Raw genomic sequence first — 19,381 nt, 5'->3', positions numbered from 1 at the left:
CTGTTTTGTAGACATGGAACAAGGAGTTTTGCCCAGTGTCCCTTCATCCTTCGCAACTAACCTCCACTTAAAAAAATCACTGGTCTTTATTGCTTTCCTGAATGTGGATGCCTTACTGAGTGCAGACTAGTGGCTGTGTTTACAGCAGTAACTACAAAGCACTTTGGGACGCTCTGAGATTATGCAAGGGGCTATAGGAACGCAAATTGTTACTCAATCCTTATCTTCAAGGATAAACCTAGAGACTAAATGCCAGCTTATCCTTGGAATGTATCTGAATTCAGCTGGAGCATGACGCCCATAAATTTACCCTTTCCACTGGGTACAATCGAAAGAGATGAGGTTTTATTTTGATTTTTGTTAGACTGCACTGGTTAGGCATTACAAAGCCAGAACGTTCTAACTCAAAAGCAAGGATTTTGTTATTGGATTGGAAAGGATTTGCAGAAATAGTAATTATTATTTTATTTTTAAAAACTGCTTTTCGAAGGAAAATAATTACAAATGCATTGCAGTCATTTTCCTTCTGTTCACCCCACCCCCGGCTTTGTTCAGACACCACACCCCCTGGCTCCGATGGATATCTGATCACTGCAAGTAAAATTAGAATGTGATTCACTCTTGTGTGTCATACACCCAGGCCGAGCCTGAGACAGCAGCCTCAGAAACTCTCAGAGCTATGCATCTGCCAGGTCCCCTGCACCTTCTGTGCCTGTTGTGGTGCATTTTACAGCCTGTGCATTCTGGAGCAGAGGATCGCCTGAACGATGGTAAGGATGGTATCCGGGCTGACCACTTTCTTCTCTGGGTCTGACCTAAGGGGAGTTTTGTTTTAAGGTTTCTGGACAATGCAGAGGTTAATAGCTTTGCTTGTATCCTTGTTTAACCCTTTTCAGTGCTGACTAACTATTGTAGGAATGTGTGTTGTTAGTTCCACTTGCTTGACTCTAACTTAGAAGGTTGCAGGTTCATGTCCTTTGCTCCAAGGACTCAAAGACAAGATCTAGACTGACTCTCCCAATGTAATACCCCTCAAGGGCTGCTGCAGTATTAAATTTGCCAAACATAAACCAATGCTCCATCCACTCTCTTGAAGGGTGGTTGAAAAGCTGTTTAGCACACTGCTCAGACCTTTGAGCGTAGGAGTTAGGAAGTCATGCTGAGGTTGTGCAGGATGTCGGGGAGGCATCTTCTGGAGGAGAAAGTGAGGACTGCAGATGCTGGAGTATCAGAGCTGAAAATGTGTTGCTGGAAAAGCGCAGCAGGTCAGGCAGCATCCAAGGAACAGGAGATTCGACGTTTCGGGCATAAGCCCTTCTTCAGGAATGAGAAGGGCTTATGCCCGAAACGTCAACTCTCCTGCTCCTTGGATGCTGCCTGACCTGCTGCGCTTTTCCAACAACACATTTTCAGAGGCATCTTCTGGAGTACTGTACGCAGTTCTGATCGCCCTATTATGGGAAGGATATTCTTAAACTGGAGAGGGTTCAGAAGAGATTTACCAGGACGTTACCAGAAATAGAGAGTATGAGGGGAGGCTGGATAGGCTGGGACCTTTTTCAGTGGAGTGTTAGGGAGGTTCGGGGTGACCTTATAGACGTTTATAAAATGTCGAGGGGCATAGATAAGGTGAATAGCGAAGATCTTTTACATGGGGTGGGGAATTTCAAGACTAGAGGACATATTTTTAAGGTGTGAGGAGAAAGATTTTAAAAGGACTTGAGGAGCAACGTTTTTACCCAGCAAGTGGTCTGTGTATGAAATGAACTTCCAGAGGATGTGGGTACAATTATGACATTCAAAAGACATTTGGATGAGTACATCGATAAGAAAGATTTGAAGAGATAAAGGCTAGTGCAACCAGATGGGACTAGTTTAGTTTGGGACTATTTGAGGAAGGGTCACTCAACCCAAAACATTAACTCTGATTTCTCTCCACAGATGCTGCCAGACCTGCTGAGCTTTTCCAGAAATTTCAGTTTTGTTTTTGGTTTACAGCATCCACAGTTCTTTTGGCTTTTAGTTTGGGATTATGGTGGGCATGGACTGGATGGATTGAAGGATCTGTTTCCATGCTGTGTGACTCTAAGTGCACAGCCATTACTTTGGAAAAGATCTGGGGAGTTTACCAACCCCTCCTTGTCATGGCTAAATTGAATTCCTCAAGTAGCATCTAAAAGATTATCTAGTGATAGCCCGCTTATAGGAGCTTCCATGAGAAAATTCTAACATTTATAACAGTGACTATACCTTAGATTTAGTTGCCTTAAAGCATTTAATGACTTTGTTGGGGGGAGGGGGGTTCCAGCTCCTGGTGATGACATAGCACTCCCCACTGGACAGTAAATGTGCAATGAGTGAGAGCAGGAGTAAGCAATAGGTACCAATGAATGCCCTAAAGTCAAACAATCAACCAACATTCAACACACATACCTGAAGCTCACCAACCTGTGAGACATGGTAGCCGTCCGTCTCTACCCTAAGAGATGTTGGAAAGTAGCAAGCGAGACTTTTGTAGGCCTCAATAATGTTGCCTTGCTTCAGACCAAATTAGTTTAACTCTCATCACTTGCAGACAGATAGCCACACCTTTCATTCATTTGATATAGCGTATCGATGGATATATATAAATATCCTCTTACACCCTCTGAAGCAGTGACACATGGATGAGCCAACAGATAGGAAGGGTAATCTTTTGCATTTCATGCAATGGAATAGGACACCTACAGTGTGAAAACAGGCTGTTCGGCCCATTGAGTCCACTCAAAGACCATCCCACACCTTTATCTTACCCCAAGCATTTCCCATGGCTAACCCAGCTAGTCTGCACATCCCTGGGCACTATGGGGCAATTTAGCATGGCCATTCCACCCTAACCTGCACATCCCTGGGCACTATGGGCAATTTAGCACGGCCAATCCACCCTAACCTGCACATCCCTGGGCACTATGGGACAATTTAGCACGGCCAATCCACCCTAACCTGCACATCCCTGGGCACTATGGGACAATTTAGCACTGCCAATCCCCCCTAACCTGCACACCATTGGACTTACACTTTGGATTATGCTTACAGGAACTTTTCTTCTCTTGCAGTGGTCCTGTTTGACTCTTGGCACAGCAATAAATTGTTGAAACGTAATACCAAGGTAAGCAACGATCCTCTTGCTCCATTGTTCTGTCCCTGCTTTGAACAATTTTTCATCATATTCACCACAAAAAATAATTATCACAACTTACATCTCCCTCCTCTGGAATAATAATTAGATGCAGGGTAAATGAGAAGGGGAAGACAGCCAACGTTTTCAGGACAGGGACAGGATGGCGTAAGATACAGAGTAAAACTCTCTGTACACTGTCAACGTCAAATACCCCTGGGACAAGGACAGCATGGGGTTAGATACAGAGTAAAGCTCCCTTTACACTGTTCCCATCAAATACTCCCAGGACAGGGGCAGTACGGGAATAGGTACAGAGTAAATCTCTCTGTAGATGGCCCCATCAAACACTCTCAGGACAGGGATAGCAAGGGGTTAGATAAAGAGTAAAGCTTCCTCTACACTGTCCCCCCATCAAACACTCCCAGGACAGGGACAGCACGGGGTTAGATACAGATTAAAGCTCCCTCTACACTGTCCCCCCATCAAACACTCCCCAGGACAGGGACAGCACTGGGTTAGATACAGAGTAAAGCTCCCTCTACACTGTCCCCCATCAAATACTCACAGGCCAGGGACAGTACAGTTTTAGATACAGAGTAAAGCTCCCCCTACACTGTCCCCCATCAAACACTCCAGGACAGGGACAGCACGGGGTTAGATACAGAGTAAAGCTCCCTCTACACTGTCCCCCATCAAACACTCCCAGGACGGGGACAGTACAGGGTTATACACAGAGTAAAGCTCCCTTTATGTGATCATAAGAATGTGTGCTCATCTCTTCCTTGGACCTCTATGAATGTGACTGTTTATTCTAGTCGCTGTCCTGTATTTTGCACCCACAGTGGTCACATGGCAGTTTTACCCTGGAGATTAATTCGCCCCACCTGGTGTACCAATGCTGCCCGATGGACCCTGAACTCCAGATGACATCACAGGTTTTGTGGACCGGTCCAGTCTCTGCCGGGGATGCTCGCCACCTCTTTCTGGACCTGACCTTTACCCTCTTGAGCTGCCAATTCCCGGGCGACTGTAGGGAGGACTTCAGTGTGTACTTCTTTCAGTCAGACAACGATTACGCCAGACCCAGAATCCAGGAATCCGTCAGGATCCGTATCAAGGGCGAGAAGCACTTTCCCCCAGAATACCTGGATGGGCCCATCGACTGGGAGAAGCTGAGAAGGACACTCAACACCGTCACAGGGGAGAGCCTGGGTCCCGTGAGTCGCTCAGTCTTCCAGCTGGGCTTTGATTATATTGGCCCCTGCCTCCTCCTCAGCTCCTTCAGGGTGTACTACAAGAAATGCCCAACGAGCCTTCACAACCTGGCCGTGTTTCCTGAAACTACACACAGTGGCGAGCTGATCCCTGGCCAATGTGTGGAGAACTCGGTACAAGTGGGGCCACTGCAGCGTCGTTGTGGCACGGACGGTGTCTGGGGACCCTCTGCTGGTCACTGCATCTGCAGAGAGGGTCACCAAGCTAAAGACGATGTCTGTGAAGGTAAAGGCTATCTTACTCATTGGTTCCGACACCACCCTGGAGTACTAGGAGAACGTGAGGAACTGCAGATACTGGGGATCAGAGTTGAGAGTGTGGTGCTGGAAAAGCACAGCCGGTCAGGCAGCATCCAAGGAACAGGAGAATCAACTCTTTGGGCATAATCGCTTCATGAAGGGCTTATGCCCGAAACATCGATTCTCCTGCTCCTCGGATGCTGCCTGACCGGCTGTGCATTTCCAGCACCACACTCACCACCTAGTAGTACATACGTACAGAAACATAGAGTCATACAGCATGGAAACAGACCTTTCAGTCCAACCAATCCGTGCCAACCATAATCCCAAAGTAAACTAGTCCCACCTGCCTGGTCCTGGCCATTATCCCTCCAAACCCCTTCCTGTTCATGTACTTATCCAGGCGCCTTTTGAAAATTGTAACTGTATTCACATCCACCACTTCCATAGGAAGTTCATTCCACACACGGACCACCCTCTGTGTAAAAAGGTTGCCCCTCAGGTCTTTTTAAAATCTCTCTCACCTTAAAAATGTGCCCCGGTCTTGAAATTCTGCTATCTTTGGGAATGGACAACTACCATTTACTCTATCTGTACCCTTCATTATTTTACAAACTTCTTTAATGTCACCTCTCAACCTCCTATGTTCCAGTGAAAAAAAGTCCCAGTGTTTCTTTATAATTCAAACCTTCCGTACCTTTAGATTTGATAATAGATGCTATTGTTAAACTGCCAGACCATTGAATAAATCTTAGCAACTGTGGGAGAGGGAATACATTTCAACAAACACCCCCTCACCCCAAATTCCCAAACTTTTCCCTGTGGCATTGACCCCATTTTGAGCATCGAGGCTTGGTAATGATCATAACCATTTCTTTTCGTTCCCTCGTGGGATGTGGATGTCACTCGCTGGGCCCAGCATTCATTGCCCAGCCCTTGAGAAGGTGGTGATGAGCTGCCATCTTGAACAATTACCATCTTGTCCATTCGGTGTACAGACGCCCACAATGACGTTGCAGGTGTTCCAGGATCATGGCCTCAGAGTGTGGAGAGCTGTGAACATTGTACGGGAAGGGTTCCTGGTTTGCCGAGAGGTTACAGACAAAAAAACCGCAGATGCTGGAATCCAAAATAGACAGGCAAGAGGCTGGAAGAACACAGCAAGGCAGGCAGCATCAGGAGGGACAGGCAGGAGGCTGGGGGAACACAGCAAGGCAGGCAGCATCAGGAGGGACAGGCAGGAGGCTGGGAGAACACTCTCAGGCGATTGTCTGCGTGGAGTTTGCACATTCTCCCCGTGTTTGCATGGGGTTTCCTCCCACAGTCTAAAGATGTGCAGGTTATAGAACATAGAAAAATACAGCGCAGTATAGGCCCTTCGGCCCTCAATGTTGCGCCGATCCAAGCCCACCAAACCTACACTAGCCCACTTTCCTCCATATGCCTATCCAATGCCCGTTTAAATGCCCATAAAGAGGGAGAGTCCACCACTGTTACTGGCAGGGCATTCCATGAACTCACGACTCACTGAGTAAAGAATCTACCCCTAACATCAGTCCTATACCTACCACCCCTTAATTTAAAGCTATGCCCCCTCTTAATATCTGACTCCTCGTAATAGATGGTGAATTGGCTGTGCTAAATTTCCCCATTGTGTCCAGGGATGTTGCAGGCTAGGTGGATTAGCCATGGGGAAATGCAGGGCTGCAGCAATGGGGTGGGTGTTTTTCAGAGGATTGGTGTGGACTTGATGGGCCAAATGGCCTTCTTCCACACTTATAGGGATTCTACGATTATCGTCTTTGGTATTGTTGGCGTCTTGCGTTGCCCTGAATGGCTGTCCCTTTTCTCTCCAGGACAGCGCTGACAATACTCCCAAGAGTAACTTCATGAGCGATTATAAGAAATTCCCATAAATCTGAGGGTCCCACCAGTGACCGGAGGCAATTGTCTCAGAACCCCATCACACACCAGACCAGCAATGATCCTCTGTGCAAGGCATAGTCAGAGTGAATTGAGATGGTTTGCTTTTGAAGCAATTTGTTTCGGAACAATTTGAATTATGGCTTCACATCCCTGGAAATTCGGTGACAAATTAATTCCTGTCCGCAGAAGTGGGAGAGGCAATAGAGTGACGCAGTGGCAAAGTCTGTGGTTAGCGGCAGATTGCTGGCTAATCAACCAGCTCTGTGACTGGGGTTTTAAAAAATATTTAAACAGCATGAAACCCAGCTGAAATAACTCTCACTGCAAGGAACTTAACCAACGCAGGATGGGCTATGCATACACAAGTCTGAAACCACAGAATAGAACCCAAATGGAGCTAGTGTGAAACAGCATCCTCCCTTACGCAGAGGCCATTATCTTTCCACTTGAAGCTTAACCCCCGCAAGATTATTTTTGGCTGTCCACACGGAGTCATAGAGTTTTGCAATGGGGAAACAGACCCTTTTGTCCAACTTGTCCATGCCAAACAGATATCCTAAACTTATCTCGTGCCATTTATCGGTATTTGACCCATATCCCTCGAACCCTTCCCTTTTCACGTACCCATCCAGATGCCTATTAAATGTTATAAGGTCCATCACTTCCTCTGGCAGGTCATTCCATACACACACCACCCACTACATGAAAAGGTTGGCCCTCAGGTCCCTATTTAACCTTTCCACTCTCACCTTAAACCTATGCCCTGTAATTTGGGACTTCCTTATCTTGGGAAAAGATCTTGGCTATTCATCCTATCCATGATTGTATAAACCTGTATAAGGTCACCCCTCAACCTCTGGCAGTGATTTTATAAACCTCTATAACCACAGCTACTGATTCTCCATGGAAAACAGCCCCAGCCTATTCAGAACCTCCCTATAGCTCAAACCCTCCAACTTGTAAATCTTTTCTGAACCCTTCTAAGTTTAACAACATCTTTCCTATCATAGGGAGCCCAGTATTGAATGCAATATTCTAAAACAGGCCTAACCAATTTTTGTACAGCTGCAATATGACATTCCAAGTCCTATGCTCAGTGTTCTGACCAATGAAGGCAAACATGCCAAATGCCTTCTTCACTACCCTGTCTACCTGTGATTCCACTTTAAGGGAACTGTGCAGATCTGCCCCTAGGTCTCTTTCTACGGCAACTCTCCTCAAGGCCCTACCATTACATGTACAAGTTCTGCTCTGATTTGCCGTACCAAAATGTAACACCTCACACTTATCTAAATTAAACTCCATCTGCCACTCCTCAGCCCATTGGCCCATCTGATCAAGGTTCCGTTGTACTCTGAGGTAACCTTCATCACACTCCTGAGGGAGGGTTTATGCCCGAAATATCGATCCTCCTGCTCCTCGGATGCTGCATGACCTGATGTGCTCTTCCAGCTCCAAACATTTCAACTCTGATCTCCAGCATCTGCCGTCCACACTTTCTCTCAGTCACTGTCCACCACGCCACCAATTCTGGTGTCATCTGCAAACTTGCTAAGCGCACCTACTGTATTCACATCCGAAACATTTGCATAGACGACAAATGCAATGTCCCCAGCACCAATCCGTGCAGCACGCCGCTGTGCACAGGCTCCCAGTTCAGATCTGCAACAGTTCCAGAACAAAGGGCTCAGTTCACATTTTCTCATGCTTTGAAGATGGAAAGTTTGGGTAGTTAGACACCGCTCTCTCACATTAACAGAGGCCTTGAGGTGGAATTCTCTGCTGACTGTCAATGGCCAGTGTGTGGGATGCAGTTGCTTGGGAAATCCAGTTTCAGTAATCCCACACAGAAAAACCACAGGCTTGGAGTTGGAAATGGAATATTTGTCATACAGAATAGATGTCGGGACATTGGCATTGTGGATGGATATTTAATCTGCAAGGTGTCCCTGTCCTGGGAGCGTTGACAGCAACAGTGTAGAGAGAGCTTTACTCTGTATCTAACCCCCGTGCTGTCCCTGTCCTGGGAGTGTTTGATGGGGGACAGTGTAGAGAGAGCTTTACTCTGTATCTAACCCCCGTGCTGTCCCTGTCCTGGAAATGTTTGATGAGGGACAGTGTAGAGGGAGCTTTGCTCTGTATCTAACCCCCGTGCTGTCCCTGTCCTGGGAGTGTTTGATGGGGGACAGTGTAGAGAGAGCTTTACTCTGTATCTAACCCCATGCTGTCCCTGTCCTGGAAGTGTTTGATGAGGGACAGTGTAGAGGGAGCTTTGCTCTGTATCTAACCCCATGATGTTCCTGTCCTGGGAGTGTTTGATGAGGGACAGTGTAGAGGGAGCTTTACTCTGTATCTAACCCCATGCTGTCCCTGTCCTGGGAGTGTTTGATGAGGGACAGTGTAGAGGGAGCTTTACTCTGTATCTAACCCCATGCTGTCCTTGTCTTGGGAGTGTTTGATGGGGGACAGTGTAGAGGGAGCTTTACTCTGTATCTAACCCCGTGCTGTTCCTGTCCTGGGAGTGTTTGATGGGGGACAGTGTAGAGGGAGCTTTACTCTCTATCTAACCCCATGCTGTCGCTGTCCTGGGAGTGTTTGATTGGGGACAGTGTAGAGAGAGCTTTACCCTGTATCTAACCCCATGCTGTCCCTCTCCTTGGGAGTGTTTGATGGGGGACAGTGTAGAGGGAGCTTTACTCTGTATCTAACCCCGTGCTGTTCCTGTCCTGGGAGTGTTTGATGGGGACAGTGTAGAAGGAGCTTTACTCTGTATCTAACCCCGTGCTGTCCCTGTCCTGGGCAGTGTTTGATGAGGGACAGTGTAGAGGGAGCTTTACTTTGTATCTAACCCCATGCTGTCCCTGTCCTGGGGAGTGTTTGATGGGGGACAGTGTATAGAGAGCTTTATCCTGTATCTAACCCCATGCTGTCCCTGTCCTGGGAGTGTTTGATGGGGGACAGTATAGAGGGAGCTTTACTCAGTATCTAATCCCATACTGTCCCTGTCCTGGGAGTGTTTGATGGGGGACAGTATAGAGGCAGCTTTCCTCTGTATCTAACCCCGTGCTGTCCCTGTCCTGGGGAGTGTTTGATGGGGACAGTATAGAGGGAGCTTTGCTCTGTATCTAATCCCATGCTGTCCCTGTCCTGGGAGAGTTTGATGGGGGACAGTATAGAGGGAGCTTTACTCTGTATCTAACCCAGTGCTGTCCCTGTCCTGGGAGTGTTTGATTGGGGGACAGTGTAGTGGGAGCTTTACTCTGTATTGTCGCTGTCCTGGGGAGTGTTTGATGGGGGATAGTGTAGAGGGAGCTTTACTCTGTATCTAACCCCGTGTTGTCCCTGTCCTGGGAGTGTTCGATGGGGGACAGTGTAGAGGGAGCTTTACTCTGTATCTAACCCCGTGCTGTTCCTGTCCTGGGAGTGTTTGATGGGGGACAGTGTTGAGGGAGCTTTACTCTGTATCTAACTCCGTGCTGTCCCTGTCCTGGGAGTGTTTGATGGGGGACAGTGTAGAGGGAGCTTTACTCTGTATCTAACTCAGTGCTGTTCCTGTCCTGGGGAGTGTTTGGGATAGTGTTTACCTGGGAATACTTGAAATGGAAAAGTGTCCCATCCTCAGTGTTAACTTTTGACAGACCGATAGAGTGCTTTTTAAAATGCCTTCGAGCTCAGGTCAGGGCGTGTCTTATACACCCACTCAAGCTGCTTTATTCCTGTTAGACATCAGTGAAGAATGTAATTTGTAGTCTCCCTGGTGCCTGCTGTTTGATTCAGTGCAGTATCTGAAACTCTGGGCTTTTCAGATATTGCGTGCATGGTGCGTGTTGAAATAGTGTCGCAATCCTAAATCAGGTTGTTTACCGACAAACCGTGTATATATTGTAGAGTCATAGAGTAATACCGTAATACAGCAAGGAACAAGCCCTTTAGTCCAATCTGGTCCATGTTGATCATAGTGCTCACACAGCTAGTTCCAATTGATAGCATTTGGTCCATATCCCTCTAAAACCCTTCCCATCCATGTACCTAGCCAAATGATTTTTTTTTAAATGTTGCTATTAACTACTTTCTTCGGCAGTCCATTCCATACAAGCACCAGTCTCTGTCTGAAGAAATTGTCCCTCAGGTCCTTCTTAAATCTTTCCCCTCTCGCCTTAAACTTATGCCCTCTAGTTTTCAATTTCCCATCCCTGGGAAAGTAAGACCACATGCATTCACTCTATCTCTGCCCCTCGTGATTGTATACACCTCAATAAAGTTGTCCCTCATTCTCCTCTGTTCCAAGGAATAAAGTCCTATCCTGGCCAACCTCTCCCTCTAACTGAGGCCTGCTAGTCCTGGCAACATCCTCATGAATCTTTGCACATTTTCCAGTTTAACTTTGTCTTTCCTATAACAGGGTGACTAAAACTGTATACAACACTGTTGTGGTTCTGCTCGCCGGGCTGGAAGTTTTTGCTGCAAACGTTTCGTTCCCTGGCTAGGGAACATCATCAGTGCTGTTGGAGCCTCGTGTGAAGCGCTGCTTTGATGTTTCTTCCGGTATTTGTAGGGAACATCATCAGTGCTGTTGGAGCCTCGTGTGAAGCGCTGCTTTGATGTTTCTTCCGGTATTTTGATAAATACCGGAAGAAACATCAAAGCAGCGCTTCACACGAGGCTCCAACAGCACTGATGATGTTCCCTAGCCAGGGAACGAAACGTTTGCAGCAAAAACTTCCAGCCCGGCGAGCAGAACCACAACAACGGATACCCGAGCTACAAATCTTCAATCAGATTTTGTATACAACACTCGCAAGTATGGCCTCACCAATGATTTATACAACTCTTATACTCAATACCTCAATCAATGAAGGCCCAGCATGCTAAATGCCTTCTCCACCACCCTGTCTACGTATACTTTCTTTTAAATTGAATGGACTGACGCAAGATTATCTTTACTTTTAGCTGTACACACTTTCCCTCCCCATTCTGCTGAGTTTACTCACTCTCACTCATTCATTACCTGAATCTGTGGAATCTCTGACAGCCTGCAGTTTTCTCTTATCAACCAAGTCATCAAATCAAAGTTTGGTGCCACGCAAAAATGAGGAGAGACTTTCGTTCTCACAGCTGGGTTGAGGGGGATCATGAAGTGTCAGCTCAATGGGTTGCGCGCTCTAATTGTTGAGCCAGAAGGTTAAGTCCTCGCTCCAGAATGGAGTATATAGGCCAACACTAAGATGGCCGACAAAGATGGCCACCGGCTGGAGAGGTGGCGCCAGTGAGGTTACACTGCTGTGATGAAACCAGAATGCATTCGTACGTGTGAGGATGACACCATCCCATTTCTGAACCCTCCCAGCTACTGACGCAGAAGACAAACCAAAGAAGGTTCACTTGTTGAGACCAGTTATGGAGGGACTGTCTTATGAGGAGAGGTTGAGTAGATTGGGCTTGTATCCGTCAGAATATGGAAGAATGTGAGGTGACCTTAATGAAACATACAAGACTCTTAAAGGACTTGACAGGGCAGATGTGGAGAGCTGGTTTCCCCTTTTGGGAAAGTCTAGACTCAAAGGGTATCATTTCAGACTAAGGCATCACCCAATAAGACAGAGATGAGGAGGAATTTCATCTCTCAGAGGGTAGGGAGTCTGTGGAAATCTTTACCACAGAAGGCTGTCAAAGTTGGGTCATTACATCCATTCAAAGCTGTGATAGACAGATTTTTAATCAGAAAGGGTTAATCGAAAGTTATGGGGGAAATGCAGGAAAGTAGAGTTGAGGGGCATCAGATCAGCTATGATCTGACTGAATCACAAGCAGATGCGATGGGCTTAATGGCCTACTTTAACTTGTATGTTACGGCCCTCCCCATGGATGCTTAAAGCTGGAGGATGGTGCTGAGTCTATCCTAATGCACATATATGGCATCACTGATGCCTAAGGAACCCTTGCCTCACTCACTTGCAGCTCAGCTTGGCTCCCCACTCTCTTCATAGAACATAGAACATAGTACATAGAAAAATACAGCGCAGTACAGGCCCTTCAGCCCTCGATGTTGCGCCGATCCAAGCCCACCTAACCTACACTAGCCCACTATCCTCCATATGCCTATCCAATGCCTGTTTAAATGCCCATAAAGAGGGAGAGTCCACCACTGTTACTGGCAGGGCATTCCATGAACTCACGACTCGCTGAGTAAAGAATCTACCTCTAACATCTGTCCTATACCTACCACCCCTTACTTTAAAGCTATCATCCACTTTCCCATCTCTGTTTTGCTCTCCCACTCCCCACTCTCCTACTCCCCACTCTATTTCCCCCACATTCCCAGCTCTGCACTGCTCTTCCCTGCTCTGATAGGCAGCAATGCCATATATACTACAACTGTACGGGCCGTCAGTGTGCCCTCTGAAGTTGTGGTGGTAATAAACACAGCTTTCCCAGATACCTGGGTACATAATCTACGCTGACATTTCAGTGCAGTACAGAGCAAACACTGCATTGACAGAGGTGCCTTTCCAACCCTCACCATCCTTCCAACCCTGTCCCCATCAGCCCTCTCAGGTGGATGTAAAAATAGTTCCCCTGTTTCTAGTCTCCCTGCCGTAGGAAGGATGTTGTGAAACTTGAAAGGGCTCAGAAAATAGTCACAAGGGTGTTGCCAGGGTTGGAGGGTTTGAGCTATAGGGAGAGGCAGAATGGGCTGGGGCTGTTTTCCCTGACGCGTCATAGGCTGAGGGGTGACCTTATAGAGGTTTATAAAATCGTGAGGAGGCAAGGAGCCAAGGTCTTTCTCTCAGACTAGAGGGCTTAGGTTTAAGGTGAGTGGGGAAAGATTTGAAAGGGACCCGAGGGACAATTGTTTCACTCAGAGGGTGGTGTGTGTATGGAATGAGCTGCCAGAGGAAGTGGTGGAGGCTGGTACAATGACAGCATTTAAAAAGCACCTGGATGGGTATATGAATAGGAAGGGTTGAGAGGGATATGGGCCTTGATCAGTTTAGAATATGATTAGATTAGATTACTTACAGGGTGGAAACAGGCCCAATAAGTCCACACTGACCCTCTGAAGCGCAACCCACCCATTCCCCCTACATTTGCCCAACATTACGGGCAATTTAGCATGGCCAATTCACCTAACCTGCACATCTTTTGTGACTGTGGGAGGAAACCGGAGCACCCAACCGGAGAATGTGCAAACTCCACACGGTAAGTCGCCTGAGTCGGGAATTGAACCCAGGTCTCTGGTACTGTGAGGCAGCAGTGCCAACCACTGTGCCACCGTGCCGCCCACTGGTCGGCGTGAACGAGTTGGATTGAAGGGTCAGTTTCTGTGTTGTATGACTCGATGAATCTACGGCTATTTTGAAAAACAAAAGCGAATCCTCGCAGTTTCTTAGCTTGAATTTAACCCTTAAACAGTACCTGGATCAAACTGGTTGGTCATTCACCACATCCAGTTTTGTGGGATCTTGTTGTGCACAAGTTGGCAGCCATGTTTCTATATATTAGCACAATGACATCACTTCCAAAACAGTATTTAATTGGCTATAAAACACCTGGTACAGCCCAAATCTATGAAAGGCGCTATATAACAGTTAAATCTTTCCTCATTATTCTATATATGAATACGCAAGAGCAAACATCCACACCATATGAAAGCAAAGTACTGCAGATGTATGATTTGAAATGAAAACAGAAAGCACTGGGGAAACTCAGTGGATCTGGTAGCAGCTGTAGGAGGTGAAACAGAGTTAATGTTTCAAGTCCGATAGGAGGTGGCACTTGCCTTACAACACTGGGGACCCAGGTTTGATTCCACCCTCGGGTTACTGTGCGTGTGGAGTTCTTCCCTGTGCCTGCGTGGGATTCCTCCGGGTGCTTCGGTTTCCTCCCACAGTCCAAAGATGTGCAGATTAGAGTGGATTGGCCGTGGGAAATTGCCCATTGTGTCCAGGGGTGTGCGGGAGGTGAGTTAGCCATGTGAAATGCAGGGTTACAGGGATAGGGTGAGGGATGGGTCTGGGTGAGGTACTGTTCGCAGGACCGGTGTGGACAGGATGGGCTGAATGGCCTGCTTCCACACTGTAGGCATTCTATAACAGGGTAGGCTCAAGGAGCTGAATGGTGTATTTCTGTTCCTATTTCTTTCACTTAGACAGTAACTATTGATTTCTTTGCAGTGGTGCGGTAAAGGTGTGGAACTGTGACTGTGACTCTCTTTATAAACCTTCACAATCTCACTAACAGAGTGTAAGAGGTTGCTTCTTACGTTATCTTTGTGGTGAGGACTGTATTTCAACACAAAGTAGTCACCAGCCCAGACGTGTTCTCATTGAGAAACCGAGACTGATAGTAATGTGGAATTCTGCGTGCAATCTCAACTGGAGTCTGCATTTAATCATCAGCTTTATAACATTCAAAGCTTCACAGAACCAATTCTATCCCAATGCTGTCCCTATACATGAGGAAGTCTTTGAAACTAATCATTTCTGTCCCTCCAAGCTGCTGTGTTGCTCCTCTGCTGCCAGAGTCAGTTGAGCTGCTGCAGGGAATCCTGATGGGGGGTGGTGATAAGATGGAGGCTGTGGTACTGAAGGGAGCCAGCAACGTAGGCAGGGCAAGGGATGAGGTCTGGCCAAGCACTAGATTAAAAAGCAGGACCTCAAAGGTTGCAATCAGAGGTTTTGATTAGCACCACATCCACAAGCATCCACTCCCTCCACCCCGACGCTCAGTAGCAGCAGTGTGTACCATCTACAAGATGCAGGAATTCACCAGAGTTCCTCAGATAGGCACCTTCCAAACCCACGACCACTTCCATCTAGAAGGACAAGACCTGCAGAGACATGGGAACACGGCCACCTTCTGGTTCCCCTCCAAGCCACTGATTTGGAAAAATATCGGCCGCTCCTTCACTGTTGCTGGGTCACAATCTGGAATTCCCTCCCTAAGGGTATTGGGGGTCAACTCTCATCACATGGACTGCAGCAGTTCAAGAAGGCAGCTCACCCCCCCCCCCACCTTCTCAAGGGTCAAGTAGGGATGGGGGCCTAGCCAGTGATGCCCACAATTGAATAAGAAAACAGAACCTGTCAGGATTACTCCCCATGCCAAAGGCTTGCAGATACAGAAATAGGAGAATGCAGCAGATGGCTGCACAGTGTTGATGCAGGAGGGAGGGCTTTAGATTCCTGGATCACTGGGAATATTTCTGAAGAAGGTGAGACCTCTACAATCAGGACAATTGGGAGTAGTTCACAGCCCTGACTTATACCTTGTAGATGGTGGACAGTCAGGAGGTGAGTTACTTGCTGCAGGAATCCTAGCCTCTGACCTGCTCTTGTAGTGACAGTATTTATATTCTTAGATAGGATTGCTGCCTCTCAGTGACGGAAATCCAAGTTTCGACAGTATTTCTTTATAACCCACACCTCTGTCACTGGAAGTTAGTTTTATGGCCATTTCAGTGTCTCCCCTTGGGAAAAACATTAAAACAAGGGCCTTGTCCACGTGAATGTTAAAGAGACAATATCGAATCCAGCCAAATCATGGCTAACAAAGTCTCACACCAGGGACTCGAACACAAAAACGTAATCTTGACTGACATTCCCCAGTGCCAGAGTGCACTGAGGTACAACTGAGATCCCTTTTCACTCTCAGGGGGCCATGGAAAGTTCCATGAGGCTATTTGAAGAAAGACCAATAGAATTCTCCCCCCCTGCTGTGTCCAGGCTAATATTGATCGCTCGATCAACAGAAAAATGCAGACTATCCAGTTGTTAACATTTTGCTGTTTGAGGGAGTTCGCTGGCAACATAATAATCTGAGGACTTGTAAAGTACTTCTGAAGTGTGTTGGGACATCTTGAGGTCAGGAAAGGTGCTATATAAATTCAAGTGTTGTTTTTTCAACAGTCCAGAACTGATTTTTTTTTACCTGCTTACCGTTTATTGATTTATTCTGTCCCTCCCACAGCCTGTAAAATAGGATATTACAAGGACACACCAGGACACGGCGACTGCACCAAATGCCCCGCCAACAGTCATTCCGATATTGAGGCCTCTGTCTCCTGCCCATGTTTAAGTGGTTACAACAGGACTGAGGCACACCCTCCGTCGGCTGCTTGCACTGCCAACGGTAAGAAGCGCTACAGCGAAAATTGTCAGTGTTCGTGCGAAATAGGAGATATACACTGAAGTACTTTCTCCATGGGTAGAAAGTAAACCTGGAAAACATTGGAAGCTGCATATATCATGGAGGGGCGGGTGGAGCCATTCTGTGCTTCAATGTACTACTGTTACAGCTGCTATAATTCACTGATTTATCTCTGCAGTTATTGCCAAATACTCTTTGATACATTTAACCATCAAAATCACATGTCAGCCATGGATCAATGCGCAGTGCTTCCATCTTCTCAGCCACAAGTTTGTAAATTCAAGTCTCAGCCAAGGAAATTTTATGCAATGTTTAGGTTGACACCCCAGTGCAGTACTGAGGGAGTGCTGTACAACAGGAGGTGTCCCAATGCAGTACTGAGGGAGTGCTGTACAACAGGAGGTGTCCCAATGCAGTACTGAGGGAGTGCTGTACAACAGGAGGTGTCCCAATGCAGTACTGAGGGAGTGCTGTACAACAGGAGGTGATCCAGTGCAGTACTGAGGGAGTGCTGTACAGCAGGAGGTGCCCCAGTGCAGAACTGAGGGAGTGCTATACAACAGGAGGTGTCCCAATGCAGTACTGAGGGAGTGCTATACAACAGGAGGTGTTCCAATGCAGTACTGAGGGAGTGCTATACAACAGGAGGTGTCCCAATGCAGTACTGAGGGAGTGCTGTACAACAGGAGGTGTCCCAATGCAGTACTGAGGGAGTGCTGTACAGCAGGAGGTGCCCCAGTGCAGAACTGAGGGAGTGCTGTACAACAAGAGGTGTTCCAATGCAGTACTGAGGGAGTGCTATACAACAGGAGGTGTCCCAATGCAGTACTGAGGGAGTGCTATACAACAGGAGGTGTCCCAATGCAGTACTGCGGGAGTAAAAAATGAGGTCTGCAGATGCTGGAGATCACAGCTGCAAATGTGTTGCTGGTCAAAGCACAGCAGGTTAGGCAGCATCTCAGGAATAGAGAATTCGACGTTTCGAGCATAAGCCCTTCATCAGGAATAAGAGAGAGAGAGCCCAGCAGGCTGAGATAAAAGGTAGGGAGGAGGGACTAGGGGGAGGGGCGATGGAGGTGGGATAGGTGGAAGGAGGTCAAGGTGAGGGTGATAGGCCGGAGTGGGGTGGGGGCGGAGAGGTCAGGAAGAGGATTGCAGGTTAGGAGGGCGGTGCTGAGTTGAGGGAACCGACTGAGACAAGGTGGGGGGAGGGGAAATGAGGAAACTGGAGAAATATGAATTCATACCTTGTGGTTGGAGGGTTCCCAGGCGGAAGATGAGGTGCTCCTCCTCCAGCCGTCGTGTAGTTGTGTTCTGCCGGTGGAGGAGTCCAAGGACCTGCATGTCCTCGGTGGAGTGGGAGGGGGAGTTAAAGTGTTGAGCCACGGGGTGATTGGGTTGGTTGGTTCGGGCGGCCCAGAGGTGTTCTCTGAAGCGTTCCGCAAGTAAGCGGCCTGTCTCACCAATATAGAGGAGGCCACATCGGGTGCAGCGGATGCAATAGATGATGTGTGTGGAGGTACAGGTGAACTTGTGACGGATATGGAAGGATCCCTTGGGGCCTTGGAGGGAAGTGAGTGTGGAGGTGTGGGCGCAAGTTTACAGGTGAACTTGTGACGGATATGGAAGGATCCTTTACAGGTGAACTTGTGACGGATATGGAAGGATCCTTTACAGGTGAACTTGTGACGGATATGGAAGGATCCTTTACAGGTGAACTGTGCTGTTCAGCAGGAGGTGCCCCAATGCAGTACTGAGGGAGTGCTGTACAGCAGGAGGTGCCCCAGTGCAGTACTGAGGGAGTACTATACAGCAGGAGGTGTCCCAATGCAGTACTGAGGGAGTGCTGTACAACAGGAGGTGTTCCAATGCAGTACTGAGGGAGTGCTATACAACAGGAGGGGTCCCAATGCAGTACTGAGGGAGTGCTGTACAACAGGAGGGGTCCCAATGCAGTACTGAGGGAGTGCTGTACAACAGGAGGTGTCCCAATGCAGTACTGAGGGAGTGCTGTACAACAGGAGGTGTCCCAATGCAGTACTGAGGGAGTGCTATACAGCAGGAGGTGTCCCAGTGCAGTACTGAGGAAGTGCGATTGAACAGGAGGTGTTCCAATGCAGTACTGAGGGAGAGCTGTACAACAGGAGGTGTCCCAATGCAGTACTGAGGGAGTGCTGCACAGCAGGAGGTGTCCCAATGCAGTACTGAGGGAGTGCTGTACAGCAGGAGGTGCACCAGTGCAGTACTGAGGGAGTGCTATACAGCAGGAGGTGCCCCAGTGCAGTACTGAGGGAGAGCTGTACAACAGGAGGTGTCCCAGTGCAGTACTGAGGGAGTGCTATACAGCAGGAGGTGCCCCAGTGCAGTACTGAGGGAGTGCTGTACAACAAGAGGTGTTCCAATGCAGTACTGAGGGAGTGCTATACAACAGGAGGCGTCCCAATGCAGTACTGAGGGAGTGCTGTACAGCAGGAGGTGTCCCAATGCAGTACTGAGGGGGTGCTGTACAGCAGGAGGTGTCCCAATGCAGTACTGAGGGAGTGCTGTACAAAAGGAGGTGTCCCAATGCAGTACTGAGGGAATGTTGTACAACAGGAGGTGTCCCAGTGCAGTACTGAGGGAGTGCTGTACA

General features: G+C 47.8%; 1 protein-coding gene across 1 annotated transcript in view; it reads left to right on the top strand.

Annotated features, from left to right (window-relative positions):
- The first annotated feature begins 649 nt into the window (after nucleotides 1–649).
- The window catches only part of LOC132836332 (receptor tyrosine-protein kinase erbB-4-like), a 54,234-nt gene continuing 35,502 nt past the window's right edge, over nucleotides 650–19,381 (top strand). The window contains exons 1-4 of the mRNA XM_060855776.1: nucleotides 650–770; nucleotides 3,096–3,148; nucleotides 4,003–4,660; nucleotides 16,570–16,731. Of these exons, the coding sequence (XP_060711759.1) occupies nucleotides 680–770; nucleotides 3,096–3,148; nucleotides 4,003–4,660; nucleotides 16,570–16,731 (964 nt within the window). The 5' untranslated portion in view covers nucleotides 650–679. The remainder of the gene's footprint in view (nucleotides 771–3,095; nucleotides 3,149–4,002; nucleotides 4,661–16,569; nucleotides 16,732–19,381) is intronic.

Source organism: Hemiscyllium ocellatum, chromosome 46 (assembly GCF_020745735.1).
Source record: "Hemiscyllium ocellatum isolate sHemOce1 chromosome 46, sHemOce1.pat.X.cur, whole genome shotgun sequence".
NCBI lineage: Eukaryota > Metazoa > Chordata > Chondrichthyes > Orectolobiformes > Hemiscylliidae > Hemiscyllium > Hemiscyllium ocellatum.
Note: the sequence above shows the minus strand (reverse complement) of the source record. Positions and strands in the feature narration are given on the sequence as shown.